This window comes from Rhodnius prolixus, unplaced genomic scaffold, assembly GCF_049639745.1.
Source record: "Rhodnius prolixus isolate KJV_2025 unplaced genomic scaffold, Rpr scaffold_2, whole genome shotgun sequence".
NCBI lineage: Eukaryota > Metazoa > Arthropoda > Insecta > Hemiptera > Reduviidae > Rhodnius > Rhodnius prolixus.
The window spans coordinates 415,607-430,859 of NW_027411592.1; the positions used below are offsets into that span (position 1 = coordinate 415,607).

The 15,253-nt window shown below is 33.3% G+C and overlaps 3 protein-coding genes across 4 annotated transcripts in view; 2 read left to right on the forward strand and 1 right to left on the reverse strand.

The window, feature by feature from the left end:
• Nucleotides 1-412: 412 nt before the first annotated feature.
• On the reverse strand, nucleotides 413-14,441 carry LOC141450033 (beta-alanyl-dopamine/carcinine hydrolase-like). The gene is made up of 13 exons (XM_074120032.1): nucleotides 14,411-14,441; nucleotides 13,803-13,962; nucleotides 13,549-13,723; nucleotides 12,353-12,529; nucleotides 10,964-10,994; nucleotides 7,215-7,251; nucleotides 5,311-5,380; nucleotides 4,008-4,205; nucleotides 3,066-3,173; nucleotides 2,781-2,994; nucleotides 1,516-1,753; nucleotides 1,255-1,442; nucleotides 413-661 (listed from the first exon to the last, which is right to left on the reverse strand). The coding sequence occupies exons 1-13, from the start codon at nucleotides 14,439-14,441 to the stop codon at nucleotides 567-569; spliced, it is 1,722 nt and encodes a 573-aa protein (XP_073976133.1). The 3' UTR covers nucleotides 413-566.
• LOC141448669 (uncharacterized) lies at nucleotides 7,124-10,460 on the forward strand. The gene is made up of 4 exons (XM_074117178.1): nucleotides 7,124-7,435; nucleotides 7,826-7,981; nucleotides 8,063-8,213; nucleotides 9,899-10,460. Exons 1-4 carry the CDS (start codon nucleotides 7,282-7,284, stop codon nucleotides 9,900-9,902), a joined length of 465 nt encoding a protein of 154 aa, XP_073973279.1. The 5' UTR covers nucleotides 7,124-7,281; the 3' UTR covers nucleotides 9,903-10,460.
• Nucleotide 14,442: 1 nt separating the features above from the next.
• Nucleotides 14,443-15,253, forward strand: part of PolE1 (DNA polymerase epsilon catalytic subunit 1) — a 36,375-nt gene continuing 35,564 nt past the window's right edge. Inside the window, exon 1 of one of the 2 annotated variants that reach the window (XM_074117153.1) lies at nucleotides 14,443-15,229. In XM_074117153.1, coding sequence (XP_073973254.1) covers nucleotides 15,171-15,229 — 59 coding nt within the window. In that variant the 5' untranslated portion in view covers nucleotides 14,443-15,170. The remainder of the gene's footprint in view (nucleotides 15,230-15,253) is intronic. The other variant, XM_074117152.1, reaches the window with a different exon arrangement.

The following is a 15,253-nucleotide window of genomic DNA, read 5'->3' on the forward strand; positions in this document are numbered from 1 at the left end:
TGAAACGGTCGGTAGAAATTCGTTCAAACATAATAGTTTTACCATTAAATTATGACGATGCTGGATGGTGATGGTTGTGAAATTATAAAATAAATCAAAGTGTGTTTATAATTATTGTTTTACCTAATTATATTTCAAAGAGATAATAAATGTTACTTAGACCCTTTCCACCAATGAACATTTTTTTTGATCAAATGAAACATTTTTATATTCCATTCGATTAGAATTCTTAAGTAAACTATGTTTAAGAAGTATGGACCCAGAAGTTCAGCCGAATAAAGGAAGAGAGACTCGAATCAAAAGAAACATGCTATACCGATCTAATTTCGGAGATTGACAGTTACTTATTACGTATTGATGGTTTAACTGAGACTAAAAATGAAGAGCATAAAGGCAGTAAAAAGAAAAAGAATTCTTGATTTAGCTAATGTTTATTTGTAAATTGTTCATAAAGTAATTTTTGTTGAATTTTATTTACTACAGGGCGGTAAGATTTCTGATTTCACAAACTTCGTTTTGCATTCGTTTTTTCTACTTACTCAAATTCTATTTATTTACTGGCAATATTAATTATTGTCCAAAGATATTATAGTGGTGGGCTCTGACGTCCTTGGATTGTCCACGTACATGGTCATCGTTCTTGTAATTAAATCGATGATAACTATAAAACAAGATAATTGTTAAAATTGCTCAGCAACCAGATGTTCAAATTCCAAGATACCCAGTACTTCTCTTTCACTTGCAACTCCTTCCCTGACAAATATTGAGCCAAAAGAATAACAAATAAGCGCAACTGTAATACCACAAATAGATCATCTTCCTTCCCACTTTGTTACAAATGAAAGAGGAAAATGTTAACGCAAAGATTTCAGGTGAGATACCGACACAGTATTACTTAACATGCAGTGGTGAGCTAAGAAAAGCCTTCAACAGGCTTCCTCAATATATTTTACAAACTACTATGTGCTTTTATTGAACTGTTTTTTATGTGCATTGTCGAACCCTACTGGGTTGGAAAATAATATTTATTAAAAATATTATTTCAATACAGTCATTAACAAAACAGTCATTAGATCTGAAATAATATATATAGATATACCATCTGCCGCCAGGACATAGACGCCTAGGAACCCTTGCTCATAATAGTAAGAATTGCTTTGCTGGCAATCAGCCTGGCACCAGGCTAACGCACTGCGCATCACGTTAGAAATGGCTCTGCACATCATGAACAGAGAAATTAAATTTTTTACTTACTTACAGCAATTGTGATCACTCTTTCATCAAAATCGGTGAAGATTTTATAACTATCGTCTGAAAAATCTCCCAATGCGTTGATTACATCTTGTTTGCTCTTTGGCTTAGCCATATTTTGTAAAGTGTCTGCTCTCGCCCTGCATGCTGTTTGTAAAAGATCATTTTCTGGAATAGACAATCGCTGGAAACTGACAAACATTAACCATGACTGCAAAATTTCTTTTAATAAGCACTTGAAAACATTATGAAAAAATAACTCACCTATTACAATGAGTATAATATTGTTGTGTCATTGTTGCTAAATTGATCTCAGATTCCTTTCTCGGAGGATAAGAAGGCGAAGCCTCAATATTGTAAAAGAAATCAAAACCTTTTTTTTGTAAGAGTACAAAATTCACTGACAAAGCATCGGCTAAACCATGGCCGGAACATCGCAGGGCCGCCCTCACTGACAGAACTGAATCTGCTACTAATAAAGCTCTAGCAATGATTGTCCTGGCTGTAATTAAACATAACTTTGTTAAGTATTTGAAGTCCCTTTCAAAATAAATGTTTACTGGGGAAAAAAAAGCTTCTAATTTTTACAACTGATCATCCTAATATGTTGAAATCAGTAATTACTGGTTGCCAATTTCTCAGGCAAGAAGTAAACGAAATAATTAATTAATAACCCTATTCTCACATAGTTCAGCACACATGCCTCACAATATGCTGTAAAGTCATTCTAGGTCATCTTGAACTATCTAAATTCATTTACTAAAAATTGATCGGATTTTGGTATTTTTTATTCGTGTGTAGAATAATGTTTACAACCTCTATGGTACTATGTGATAGAGACTTATGCTTCTGTTTATACTTGCAACCTCAGCATTCCTCTTCAAGGATACCATTGCTTCCAAACGAAAGCGTCAAAATGGATCGAAAGGAATAGATCACTGTTTGCCGTGCTAGTTAATCTTTGTATTATTGTCACTAAATTCTTGGTTTCAACTAAAAATTTATACTAACAAACTTCTGAGTTGCCTTCTACCAAGGAGTTCTTCTAGTCTGGTACCACGATTTCAAGAAAAGTGGACTTGGACAAAATGTCTGAATGACGTGCCTCTGCCCTTCTTTTTTTTTGGGCTCGTGCCCGTTGGTCATTAACCTAATCTATTGGTCATTAACACAGCAATAGGTCAATAGCAATATGCTCAGCATACCCAGACATTTACTATCTAAAATTCTGAAAAAAAAAATCCTCAGACGATTGCTAGTGAGTTTTTTTGTTATTGGTGTACCTGGACACCATCATCCGTTTCAATCCCTAAAGATACTCGATACTTGACAAAATAAGGAGTGTTTTATCAGAACATTTCTTTTTGCTATCGACAAACATTTGGAAACAGAACTATATCGTTCTTTAAAGGAAAATAGAGTACAGAAAATTTGGAAAAACAAAAAACTCAGTACCCTGTGACATAGTTAATGCGTCCAATGAAACAGCTTCTTTCCAGCATATTTGAAATTATAAGAGATATACTTACGTATACCACAAGGGTTTAGGTGACTTGCATGAAGAAAGTTTACAGTGTAGAGGAGACCGTGAGAATTGTATCCCATTATGCTACCGGGCAGGAGTCCGGGATAACACAATGCTGTGAACACCTCATGTGGAATACACTCAGTTACCTCTCCTCTCACTACATATAGATTGTTTAAAAATATTTTGTGCGCATCAATTGTGTGTCCCAATAGTTTCTGTAAATGCAGGGAATAATTAAAACTATATTTAATTCGCGACAAATTCTCTACTTAAAGATGCAAATTACCTCTTCCTTGTTATTTAAGTACACTGAACTGCAACCTGAACTGTATAAATGTTTAATATGTTGTTTGAGAACATTTGGAAGAACATCATCCAAGTGAAACAAAAATAACTAGAAAATAAAAATACGTAAATAAGCAATCAAAATATTGCAGTTATTAATGATGTAACATAACATAAACGTGTTGTATGTTAGTTCTCACTACATAACTTTTTTCTTTTGTTTTCTTTTACTTTCTCTTACTCTAGCAGCGATATAGTCAGCTTATCACTTAAAATACCCTGTAAGACAGGGCTGTCTCGGATCCGTTAGTGCATTCTGCATTGGTCCGTCCTCCAACAGAGAACAAAGTCTTTAGATAAATTTGCATGTCTCAGCACACTTTTTTTATAGTAAGAGTATGGCTGCTTACAAAGCAGCAGAAGTATGGCTTTGTACACACTTTCTTTAGTTCATCTCCTAGAAGACAACAGGGAGCCGCGCCTCATCATATAAAGAAGAAATTGAATCTGGGGCAGTGAAGTAAAGTTGACATCATCCTTTCATGAATTTTGAATTTGTCCCTAATCAGGAACTTGAGATGAAAACAATAATTTTTTACCTTTAGAATATATCAGTACCCCGGAGGCACACAACCCTATGTCACATTTTAAATTTTTTACAGGAGAGCAAATGAAAGAGTTTTTTCGCGGTTTTTTTCATACTCATAAGCCCACGGTAGTTATTTCGCTTAAATCTTTGGTCGATAATAAGTAACATACGTAGATGCACCATAAGTGATGGTTCGGTAATAAAAAAAGAATTTTTTTATTAGAAACATTAAAAAAATAAATTTTGAAAAAATGGACTTAGTGTTGTGTACTTCCGGGGTACTGATATAATTAGGAACAAGATAGTCGTGAAATAAAAACTGAAATTGAACGTTATACTTTAGATGGGGAGTACCTTGAAGAAAGGAACTTTTGCTCCGTCTGCCATTCCTTGTAGCTCTCTGAGGTAATGGGGGTAACACTTCTGCGTCGACTCCAAACAGCACTCGTAAATGTTTTTGCCTTTTACTGTCTCATAACATTGAAAGTAAATCTTGTTTAAAGCTACGTGCCCAGCGATTACTTTTTGTATGAGAGAGGCGAATGTTCTTCCCTATCAACAGTAACAATATATAAGAAACCGTGGTTGGGAAAGAGGTATAATGAACATGTTTACAGGATCGAAATCTGTTGTTAAAGTTGGTCTTTTAAGTCTAGTCTAACAACAAATATACACAAATACTTTCTAGGTAAAAGAAGAATAAAGAATTAAAGGCTAATTAAAAAGGAGAATCAGTCATAATTTGTAAAGAAGCTCTAGGAGCCAGATCTTGTCAGGGGACACTCTACGAAAAGTATTCTCTTTTTTGGAATGTCCAACCCTTTCCAGATGATTGAACTGTGAATAGTTCTTAAATAAACCGAACTGATAGTCTGGGAATATCAAAGAACTTTGAATAATGGTGATTAATAGTTGGAGTCGTTTCTCAAATATTTTGCCGAAAAGAGGAGTGGAAATATAGGGCATAAGATGAAGGCAAATAAGATTCTCCGGGTTTTTCAATTCAAATTTCAAGTTGATTAGGAAGTAAACGAGGTATAGAATTGCATTATAAAAGTAAGTAATAAAAATATGAATGCTTTATGCAGCGCAGGTGTCGTAGAATTTTTAGATGATCAGAAAGGAAGCTTATTGATGGCCGTTTAGTCGAGATGATGCAGTTAGCAACTGTCAAGATTCTGAGAGTATTGTTCGGAATAATAGTGCTCTTGGGCTTATTATGAGGCCAAATATTTAGTTGAGAAGCCTGGTAACGCTTCCTCTTTTTCTGTTTACTATTGTATAATGTGCCATCTTCTTGGCGCATTGCAGCTAGAAGAAAATGTTATTGTGAGTGTTTTTCAGTGTTGTCAGTGAGTTAAGGTAGTGCAGCCAGAACCAATTGTGAGAGGGGTGATAGAATATCGTGTAGTCTGAAGGATGCGATATTTTTGTAATTCTCTTTGAGCTCGATGTTTTAAGCGGGAATTTTTTCTATTTGGCTGTTGGTTAGTTTAGTATTAGTTTATGTTGTAGAAAGTGAAGAACTTAAGGGTTCATTGAACAGCGAATTTATTCACCGCGTGGATTATGTTTCTCTAATCGACTGCTTTGACCGGTCTCAAGGCCTGGGCTCATTAGCTGTTAATTCACTAAGCAAACAGATGATATCTCTTACCACATCATATCCAATGTCATAGTATGTCCCGCTTACTGTGACAACTGGCAGGCTCCTTCTTCTTCTGGCGCTGCAAACAGTTACATTAGTATACTTCGTAAAGCTTTGGGTGTTTGTAATTTATTGACATTGGCTTTCGCCATACGACAGTTGTTACGTATCTTAAAATTTCTTATTAGTGTAATAAGAAATTTGCGTTTATATAACATAATATTTACTGAAAATGCTTCTACAAATCTAAGCTTGTGGTAGCCAACATGGGAATACTGGATATCCTCTTAATGCTATAAATACTATTGTAATTGTTATAAATATTAAAGTTGGTTGGTTAAAGTTTTTGCAGGTTTTATTAGGTGTTTTTTTCTAATAGTACTAGTACCAGCTTTAAGTACCTAGCGTGGCTGCAGATAGAAAAGAGAGAATTGCGGCAGGTAATAGTTGCTTTTACGCCCCTTTGAAACTTTGAGGCTCAAAAATCTGTCACAGAAGCAAATGTAATTGTGTACAAAACTAATCAGACCTAGGTGACCTAAGCCAGTGAGTGATTCTTGGGCGCTAAACAAGGAGAATGAAAAGATTCTCAAATATATGGATGGAGAATATTTAATTCAAAGAAACCATGAACTTTTTGGATAGCAAAACATAATCGCCTTTATAAAGGATGGAAGGTTAAGATGGCTAGGGCACTAATGGTGCTTGTAGAAAGAAAAGCTGTCAAAGTAAGGCCATGAATGGAAGGCAAGAACCAAGTAGCTAAAATGGTAGAATGATGTGAAAAAAAAGTATGAAAAAGATTCCAGAAAGCGAATTACCAACAAGTTTGGAAAATACTATTGAGAATGGCCTGGCCCTACTCTTCAAGAACTACAGAACCGTACAGTTAGTATATTACCATGGATTAAATACCCATGTTGGGAAAGTTTTGAGTAAGAAGAATTAGAAATTAGACGGAGCCTGTAGCCCACGGTACCTCAGCCACAAGAGACTTGGTGTGCATTTTTGGTCAAAAGAAAATCGCTAGACGGATGTTCTCTTGAACGACTTTTTTTTTCTTCTTCTCTTTTAAAAATCTTTTTAAGAGTAAAGAAAGAAAGTTTAGTTAAAATTCTAAATTTGAAAGAAACCTTGAGAATAGTAATTAGAGAAAGTCGGTGAGTATTTTTACCAGAATGTTTGAGAGTAGCAATGAAATGAGGACCAAGATTGTGATAGCTCCGAACGTAAATTATTCGAAGACAGTTATCAAATCATATAAACGATCCTTTTCTTTTTTTTTTGGTTGTTTGTTTTTTATCCATTTTAGAACTTTATATCCTTTATGTAATTCTGTCTTTTTTTGGATACATATTTGCCTCCATCATAAGAGGTTGATTCAACGGAGTGAAATAGGGAATTACGCTTCGTAGCATAAACAGAAACTTCGTTAGTGTTTGTTAGATTCTCTACACCAAACCAATAATGTAGCCTATAAAAAGTAATAAAAATCCGGCACTGATCAGAGTTGAAGAAAGCATGTACGAATAACGGATAAATTCAACGTGGTATCTAAAACTGTGAACCCAACCACAAATTAAAAATTGCTTAAAACATACATAATTAAATTGAAGATTCTAAATCCAAACAAAAAACATCTAGCATTATTTAGGTTCACAATACACTGTCAATTGGAGTGGTAAACAGAACGTGTTAAAAACGTTATATTCAACCTAATTTTACCCCTAATTTGACATATTACAACATTTTCCGCTTTACATCTTAAATAATTACTTATTACTATTTGTTTAAATTATTTATTATAATAATTATTTTACCGGTACATTTGATGATGTTGCCAAATTATCCTTTGTAAATTGCCTCAGATATTAAAACATAAAAATAACAATTCAGAATATTTACTTACTTACTTAGGGACTTTAACCTCTGTTAAAGAATATTTTACATCTGAAATTAAACAAAACACTCATTATTTAAATGAACATTCTATTTGAAAAAATGTTTTCTAAATGCATATATTGTGATAAATTGCACTTATGCACGTACCGCGAAAAAATTCATAGATCCCTGATTACAAGTAGAAGATGGCGGGAACGAATGAGTGAAGCTCTTTTACCTTTAATGATTACAGGTATTTGTGATAAAATTTGAACCCAAGAGCTGACTTTTAGCTATTCTTAATAGAAATAAATAGAAACGTCTAAAAAAAGCATACATTGCTAAATACTCATAAATGTGTAGTGGTTTTGTAGATATCATTACAATGAAATACGTATCAACAATATCGCCCTATTTTAGTTACTCTAACTTTATATTTATTTGTGTTAATATTTTCTTGTACACAGACGAATGACAAAAATTTATTTATATTAGTCGAGTGGCTTAGAACTATTGAAAAAGTGCCAACTAATGATCTGTGTAACTCGATATATTATCACTCTCTCTCTCTGAAAATAAATGCTAAAACTTTTACTTTTTTATAAACATTAATTTAAAAAATCATTTGTTAAAATGATTACAGATGATCGATTAAAAGGCATATTCCATAGATGGAACTTACTAACATCATCTGAAAAGGCTGCAATAGATGAGCAGATTGAAGCTAGTGAGTATTTAGACATTTACAGTTCAGTGAAAGAGGCACTGACACGCTGGGAAAACATTCAGGATGTTCAAGGTAATTAATTTAGAAAAATATTTTCAATTTGATTTGATTTTTCAAGTTGTACTGAATTAATAGCCATTTTGTCATGGACAGGTGCACCAGGATTTGAACCAGGCACATATGCATTCACGTGTGATTCAAGATTAGACGAAGAACTGCCAAATGTACTTAAGAAAATGGAACTTCTAGTAAAAGCAATATATTCCAATCATTATGGTCATATAGAAGATGGCGACGTTTCTTGGTATCTATAACTACTACTACTACTACTAATAATAATAATAAAAGTGATTTGTTTTTACAGCAGTTGAAACACTTTTCTAAATGCTTCTTCTAATATTCATGGGTACCAGAGCAATTTCCCCTCAGACTACGGGCGTTAAGGCTGGAATATCCTTCCGGGATCATTTTTCCTAAATAAAGCCTGTTTCTAATAGTAAGCACTAATAGTAAGAGTTTTCGACCTATAAGTCCAAGGAACTAGAGGTAGTAGACTGCTGTGTTTATTTCGGTATCATGCTAATGTTTCTAAGGTAAAATTGCCCTAAAGTTCGCTTGGGGCCAAACAATAATGTAATTCAAGTTTTACAAATCAATGCCTTATCCCTGCAAGAGGGTTAAAGAAGAAACGTCCCCCTTTGTTTTTTAAATAAATTTAGAATTTGCATTGGCCTTCGAAGAGGTAAAATTAGGTGGACACTCAGTCCACCTTGTAACTAGATTACTTAGCATTACAGAAAAATAATCAAAAATAAATTCATCTATCTCTAAATCACCAACATTTTGTTTTGCTTTATAATAGTATGTTACTTCTTAAAAGTTTTTATACAGTTCAATTTTTTTATGTTTTCTGTTGATCAATTTAAATTGAGAGAATTGAAATATAATATTTGATAAGATTAGATTACATTTTAATTAGGTTTTGATTTGTTTGTAAGCCTGCATTAGTTATTCGCTCCTTTTTTTACCTGAAATCTGCCTTGTTTATTGTCGAATTCAAATTTAAATCCAAGGGTAGTAGTTTTACATTACTTTATTGCAAAAGTACGCCAAACCCCGCAGACAGTTTTCCTAACCAAATAAGGTTAATTTTTTCTTTTGAAAACGGATGTATTAATTAATAATAATTTTTTCTTTAATCAAATCTATTAAAAATAACAGTCAATTTATTTTTCATGATTAACTGATCCAGACTAACATAAATAAATGTTTGACTTCATGCCATTGTCGACAGACCATCGACGCAGTTGATGGTTTGATACAGTTATGGTGGAAAAAATTGGCAAAAATATAGCAATACTTTCAAAAATTAAATAACTAATAGTAAAAATAAGTATGACTGATAACTAAAGAAATTCAGTAAGCATAGATTTAAATAATTACTATTCAAATTGTCCACAAGTTCAACTGTTAACAAATTAACTTGTTTAACCATCTTGGTCTAAATTCTTTTAGGAGAGCACATCTATTAAAATGCCTTCCAATTCATTAGCATTAGTGAGAGAGTGTGAGTGAGTGAGAGAGAGAGAGAGAGAGAGAGAGAGAGAGAGAGAGAGAGAGAGAGAGAGAGAGAGAGCAGATGCCACAAGATACATTAAAACTTTTTACTATTTAAATAAATGAGATCTAATGAATAACCCAATGATGATAGATAAAATCCGATACCAGTCAGAAATATAAAATACACGCGAGCCGTGACGGATAAAATTAACGATTCTATCCAGCGATCGAATCACACTTCGCAGATTATTTTACAGTTTACAGAAAAAGTTTGAGCTCGGGGTACCTGGATCGCGGAACCCTGGCCAAATCGTTCGAAGGTCTTAGGAATTATAAACAATTTTGGTATTGGCTGGGATCTCTTAGATGAACTCATCCATTTCAAAATTAAAAACGAAAAGATGATTATAGTTTATTGTGTATTTGCAGGTAAAGATCTTGACCACATTAATGGGAGGAAGAAAAAAAATACTAAATTACAATTCTCACAGAACTTCATGTGATCTTCTGAGGATGTTCATAATGAAGATAACGCATGAGCAGAAACTAAATCGCAACACTATTTTTCAAAAGTATTAAATCATTTTAGACATTTGCTAGAAGATTGATTGCGAATACTTTTTTGAATAGAAGACAGCAATTTGGCAAACTCGCCCGTTTCAGTATATTCAAATTTTTGCCAGCAAAATTTGCATTATTTACCTTTCAGGAGTGAAGGTTATTTAAGCATTAAAGAATAATAAAATTAATGGTATTAATCATTAATAGCAAATTTTTTTTTTCTTCTTAGAATATGTTTATTTTCAATAACATTTACACTCTAGACAGAAATGTTCAGGTTGGCTGCAGCAAACGTATAAAAAGAGTGAGATATAGTAACATATGTAAGCAGGCATTAGTGTCTCCCAGTGAAAATGAAACAGCGGCGACTGAACAAAATAAACTGTAAAAAATAAATATGAAAGAATAAACAAACTATTTATTTAAAAAAGTCAATTAGTTGTAACAGGTACAAGCAATTTTTAAGTAATTCATATAATTCAGTCGATTTGCTTTTTAGGGTTTGTGATTCAGATGCACTTTATTAATATGAATACTTCTTTTTATTATTTTGTAGCCCTCCCTAATTTTTTATTACATCTCTGACTGGCAAGCGTTTTACAAGCTTTCAGTTTCTGATGATTTCTGCCCATTCTTAAAGTACTGTTTCTGAAAAAATTGTTTTCGAAATTGTATAGTTCCAATACTAGTTTGAAGGGTAGTGGATGTGAAATTTAATATAATTCACTGAAAATGAATTGAATGACCTGTGCAAGAAAACTCAGTATAAAAGAAAATTTCATTTTGTGTCAATTCATAGATCGTATGTAGGCACTGCTCTCATTTAGTCAGGGAAAGGTGCATTTATAATTCACGCAAAGTATTGAAAACTTTCCTATAATCTCCTGACTTGGATGTCGTTAAAATTTTTATGAAGTACTGTTAAAAATTTACCTTTTAGGATTTTTTGTTTCTTAAGTGCGTCCTAAAGTTATTTATTTTAGTAGTACACTTGTTTGCTCTTTCTTGAAATCCCTAGATATTATTTTCCTGAGAAAAGGTCACAATATCGATTAATAAGATTTTGCCAGTTCGACCAAGTAGGTTAAAAAAAAAAATCAGTTCAATAATGAAAATCTTAATGCAATAAAATTGAATGTAATTTTATAATTTTTTAAAATTAGAATCTTACACGACATTCACACTTGGCATTAAATATTTTAATATTTCAGAAATTTAATTTAACCGTGGCTTCTTTTCTGGTGGAGGCTTCATACATGGTGAATCGACTTTTTCAGTCTTAACTTCTCTTGGTTCAGATTTGATTTCCAGATCTAAAAATAATAATGATAAGGTAATGGACCACAAGGCTTTCATGTATGTATATGCAAAAATTATGTGGTTTTATGAAGAGGAAATGAAAAAAGTAATGCCTATTATTTCAGGAGGGCTTTATGCCCAACTATAAAACAGATCTCGTGGTCTGAGGCGGGTTAGCTAACAGTTTCCTTTTTTGTTTTGTTTTTTTTAATAACACATTAAATAAAATTCAATGCCCAGGCTGGAAATAGAACTAAGTACCGCATTTTAGTTTTGTGGGCTGCGCCTCTAACCACTCGGATACCATGGTGCCCACTCTAGCAGCACACTCAATACTGGAACCCTGTAGGGCTTACATAATATATAGGAACTGCAGAGTTCGTACGATTAATGCGGACTCAGAAGATGTAGTAACTTCTCTTGATTATGGAGTGGTATTTATCCTCCTAATCTGCAGACTCCCCTCTCCTCTTGGAGCTTCCCAAAAGAACCTAAATAATTCACAGGTGTTCAAACCAGATACATCTCGCCGGAGGTACCTCATATTGCAGGCTTTCCTCTTCTCTGGTATTTCTTTAGAGATCGTGGGAGCCATGATCCACCTTTGATACCGTTTTTAGAATACTGGCGGAAATGGTGCATACATCCCAGAGAGTGGTCATACCAGACCTCTCTTCCAAAAATACTTGGAGAGGCTTGCTCTATAATTTCGAAGAGCATCCTCTATAAATTTGGTGAGCATTGAGGAGGATGTGGCGGGAATAAATCTCCTCATCGCTAAAAGAAGAAATCACGACAGCCTAATTCCTCAGAACCCACGAAAGAAGAAAGATTTTGAATTAAACAACAAACAGAAAACGACAATTGTACTCAGACATGACCGATAATTTTTTGTTATGTAATTGAAATAACAATTTTGATTTTTGAATTAATAAATAAGAAACATTTACTTTCAGAAGTGGTTTTGACTGGAGCCGCCGGAGGGGGTGCAGTGGGAATGGGAAACTTCTTGGTAAGCTCTACCAGCAGCATATCCACTCTCTGCCTCTGGAATAGAGAACTAGGCTCTTCTTTGCTGTTCTCTTTCTTGGTTGGTTTGTCTGACACTTTCAATTCCCACGAATATCCTTTAGAAGGGTGGTAACGAGAATATGAACTAGCTTCTTCAAACGCTGACTGTAAATGGTGGACTGCTGACATCTGTATACATACATATTGTTTAGTTATATAAGTATAAACCACAGCCAATTAATTTTTCTTCTAACCTATACTCTTATTTATTTAAAATGTACAATGCAAATAAGTAGTTGGGATTAAAATCTGATGTAAATCTTTCTGTCTTGTATAGGTCGTCATCCCAAAAATGAATATCGAACAGCTTTGAATGAAATTGAAGAATTAACACTTAAGTGGGCGCCTAGTTGGTACCAAATGTCCTGAACAGTTGGAAAAGTCGGTATTCTTGAAAATAAATAAATAAATAAAAATGAGGAATATTTTTAAAGAAAAGTGAAGAAACTGACAAACAAAATTTTCCCCATTCATGGCCGAGGAAAATAAAAAAGCTTTTTTTTCATAGCCTATAATTTCACTTCTTCGAGGTCAATGCGAATTTGAAGTTTGTGTTAAAAAAAAAAAATCTCTTTTACAAACAGAAGGAAAAGCAAGGCCACACAGGAGCACAACTGGGGCTAATTTGTGCTAGCGCGCTCGGTGATGGTGTAGTATACGATTGCTTCACCATATTCTAATAAGCAGACTTGTTATTTTTCTTTCGAATACTGGAGGCACTGATGCTGCGCAGGATAATGGCTAGGGGCACTTTTTATTAAACTAATTAAAAACTTGTGTAAATCTCACACGATTTTCTCGTATGAAAATTCTGCAGGCCCCAACTTATTTATTTTTTCAGCTATTTACGTGGTAGATCCTCTCAACTTGTAAGGAAAATTATCCCTAATATTAAAAACGCTAATCTTGTTTTTACACCAATTAGCAAAATACTTTATTAGGGATTAAAACAGTGTTGGGCAAAAAATTCACGGTCTTCTTTTTAGTTTTTTGACTATTTAGTCAAGAGTTATAAATTATTTATAACTTGGTATTAGTCTTTATTTGCTTACAAGTTCAAATAAGTAGTAAATTTGTATGTCTTGCATTGTTACAACACATTCAGAATATCTTTGTTAGGTTCGGCTAAACAAAAATTGTTTGCTTACAATCCTGGAATTAAGCACCGACGCCAAATCAGGTGCCTGGTAAATCGTGCCAGCAATTATGTAATAATCTGCCACTGGTGTAACGTGAGTTGTGCTGTAGCGTTGCTGTTTTCTTATTACATACAAAATAGGTTCCTGAACATGCAGAAGAACAAATTCTAATCCAGTCATGTTGCTACAATTTAAAAAAATTAACTATAAATTTTAATAGTAATAATTATAAAAAATAAATAAAAACAAAAAATTTAACGTACTTCAATTGATCCAAACTTAATCGCTGCATTTTAACAATCTCATTATTACATGTCCGGTCATAAAAAGGATTACTTCTTTCAGAAAAATAGTCCATAACATTTGATGGATTCAAGATTGGTATCCAAGCACTGTCGTTCCACGACAGACCTAACAGATTTTCTGAAAAAAGTTGAATAAAAAACTGAATCATATATCTAACATTCAATCAATTATCAGGAGCACTTGGATCTTTTTTGGTAATTGGGAAACTAGCAACTCGCTGGGTTTGTTTTGTTACATTTATAGCAAGATTTTTTCTTTGGCATTGGCTTTCGCTATACAGCCAGATTATTTATTAACCTACTTAATTAATACAAGAAAATACGCATCCAAGAAGAATACCAACGCTAAAAATCTAACTCATCGTCACGTTTTCGTTAATATCTAAAACATAGCTAGAATTATCTTATATTTAATTTCTGGTATATGTCTTTGATATTTATGTTGATGGATCTGAATAAAATTGAGACTCTCAATCGACACATAGTTTGTCAATTCATTGAGTGGAGGGTGAGATTCACATAAGTACAAAGGGTTAAAAAATAAATATTAAGAATTTTAAAAATACCTGTGGTTGGTGGTATACGAGTAGGCATCATGTCGAGAAACATCAAAACAACAAACTGCTAACAAATACATAAAACAAAAATATAGATCTGTGGATTCGAAAGAAAATGAAAGTTTCGTTAAGACCCCTCAGGATTCCCTTTTTTAATAATTTAAAAAAAAAAAAATCTATTACATATATATCACTTATACTTGATTTCATGTATCATAAGAAAATTACCAATAGCTTTTTGCTAAGTAAAAGCCTCTAGCCACTTCAACAAGTACATAAAATTTGCAGCTAAAACTACACTTTTGTACAGATTTAACCACTTAGTGATTCAATATAAGTATCGTATCGGTGTCTGGGTCTTGGCTTCAGTTCAAACATTGACAGCTGGACGCTTCAAGCTCTCTGGCAATTTACCTTTCATAAGGTTTCCTTGAAACAGATGATGGCTTTCCCGCGCCCGCCTAACTAAAATCTGCGTTGTGGTTATGTATTTGTATTTGCTAGAATCCAGCAAGCTGACACATTCTGTGTTTTGTCGGGTGCACCTTAAGAAAAACAGTATTAAGCGTTCCTAATGTTGTTTAGTTTATCTGAAGAATTCAATGAAGTTTGGAGTTCGAGTCTAATGATAATTACCTGTTCCAATAATTGAAGGATCTTATTACTTTTACCTCAGCTTTGAATAGGAATATTTTTAGAAATTATTAAGACTTAATACATTATATACTTATTGTTATTAAAGAAATTAAATTATTTGAAACTAAGAAACATGGTTCGTCAACTTAATACTCGCTTAAATTCTGGCTCCAAAGGGCAGACAGGACTAAGGTAAAATACGTTTTTCTTAAATTT

What these genes read in the sequence shown, in the direction of transcription:
- LOC141448669 (XM_074117178.1), top strand. Translation starts at nt 7,282, where the DNA reads ATGAACATTCTATTTGAAAAAATGTTTTCTAAATGCATATATTGTGAT. An exon ending in TTTACCTTTAATGATTACAG is followed by an intron (nt 7,436 to 7,825) that starts GTATTTGTGATA and finishes AAATGATTACAG; the next exon opens with ATGATCGATTAAAAGGCATA. An exon ending in AAACATTCAGGATGTTCAAG is followed by an intron (nt 7,982 to 8,062) that starts GTAATTAATTTA and finishes TGTCATGGACAG; the next exon opens with GTGCACCAGGATTTGAACCA.
- LOC141450033 (XM_074120032.1), bottom strand. Translation starts at nt 14,441, where the DNA reads ATGATGCCTACTCGTATACCACCAACCACAG. An exon ending in GAAACAAAAAATCCTAAAAG is followed by an intron (nt 7,252 to 10,963) that starts GTAAATTTTTAA and finishes GTTTAATTTCAG; the next exon opens with ATGTAAAATATTCTTTAACA. An exon ending in AGTGATCACAATTGCTGTAA is followed by an intron (nt 662 to 1,254) that starts GTAAGTAAAAAA and finishes CTTGTTTTATAG; the next exon opens with TTATCATCGATTTAATTACA.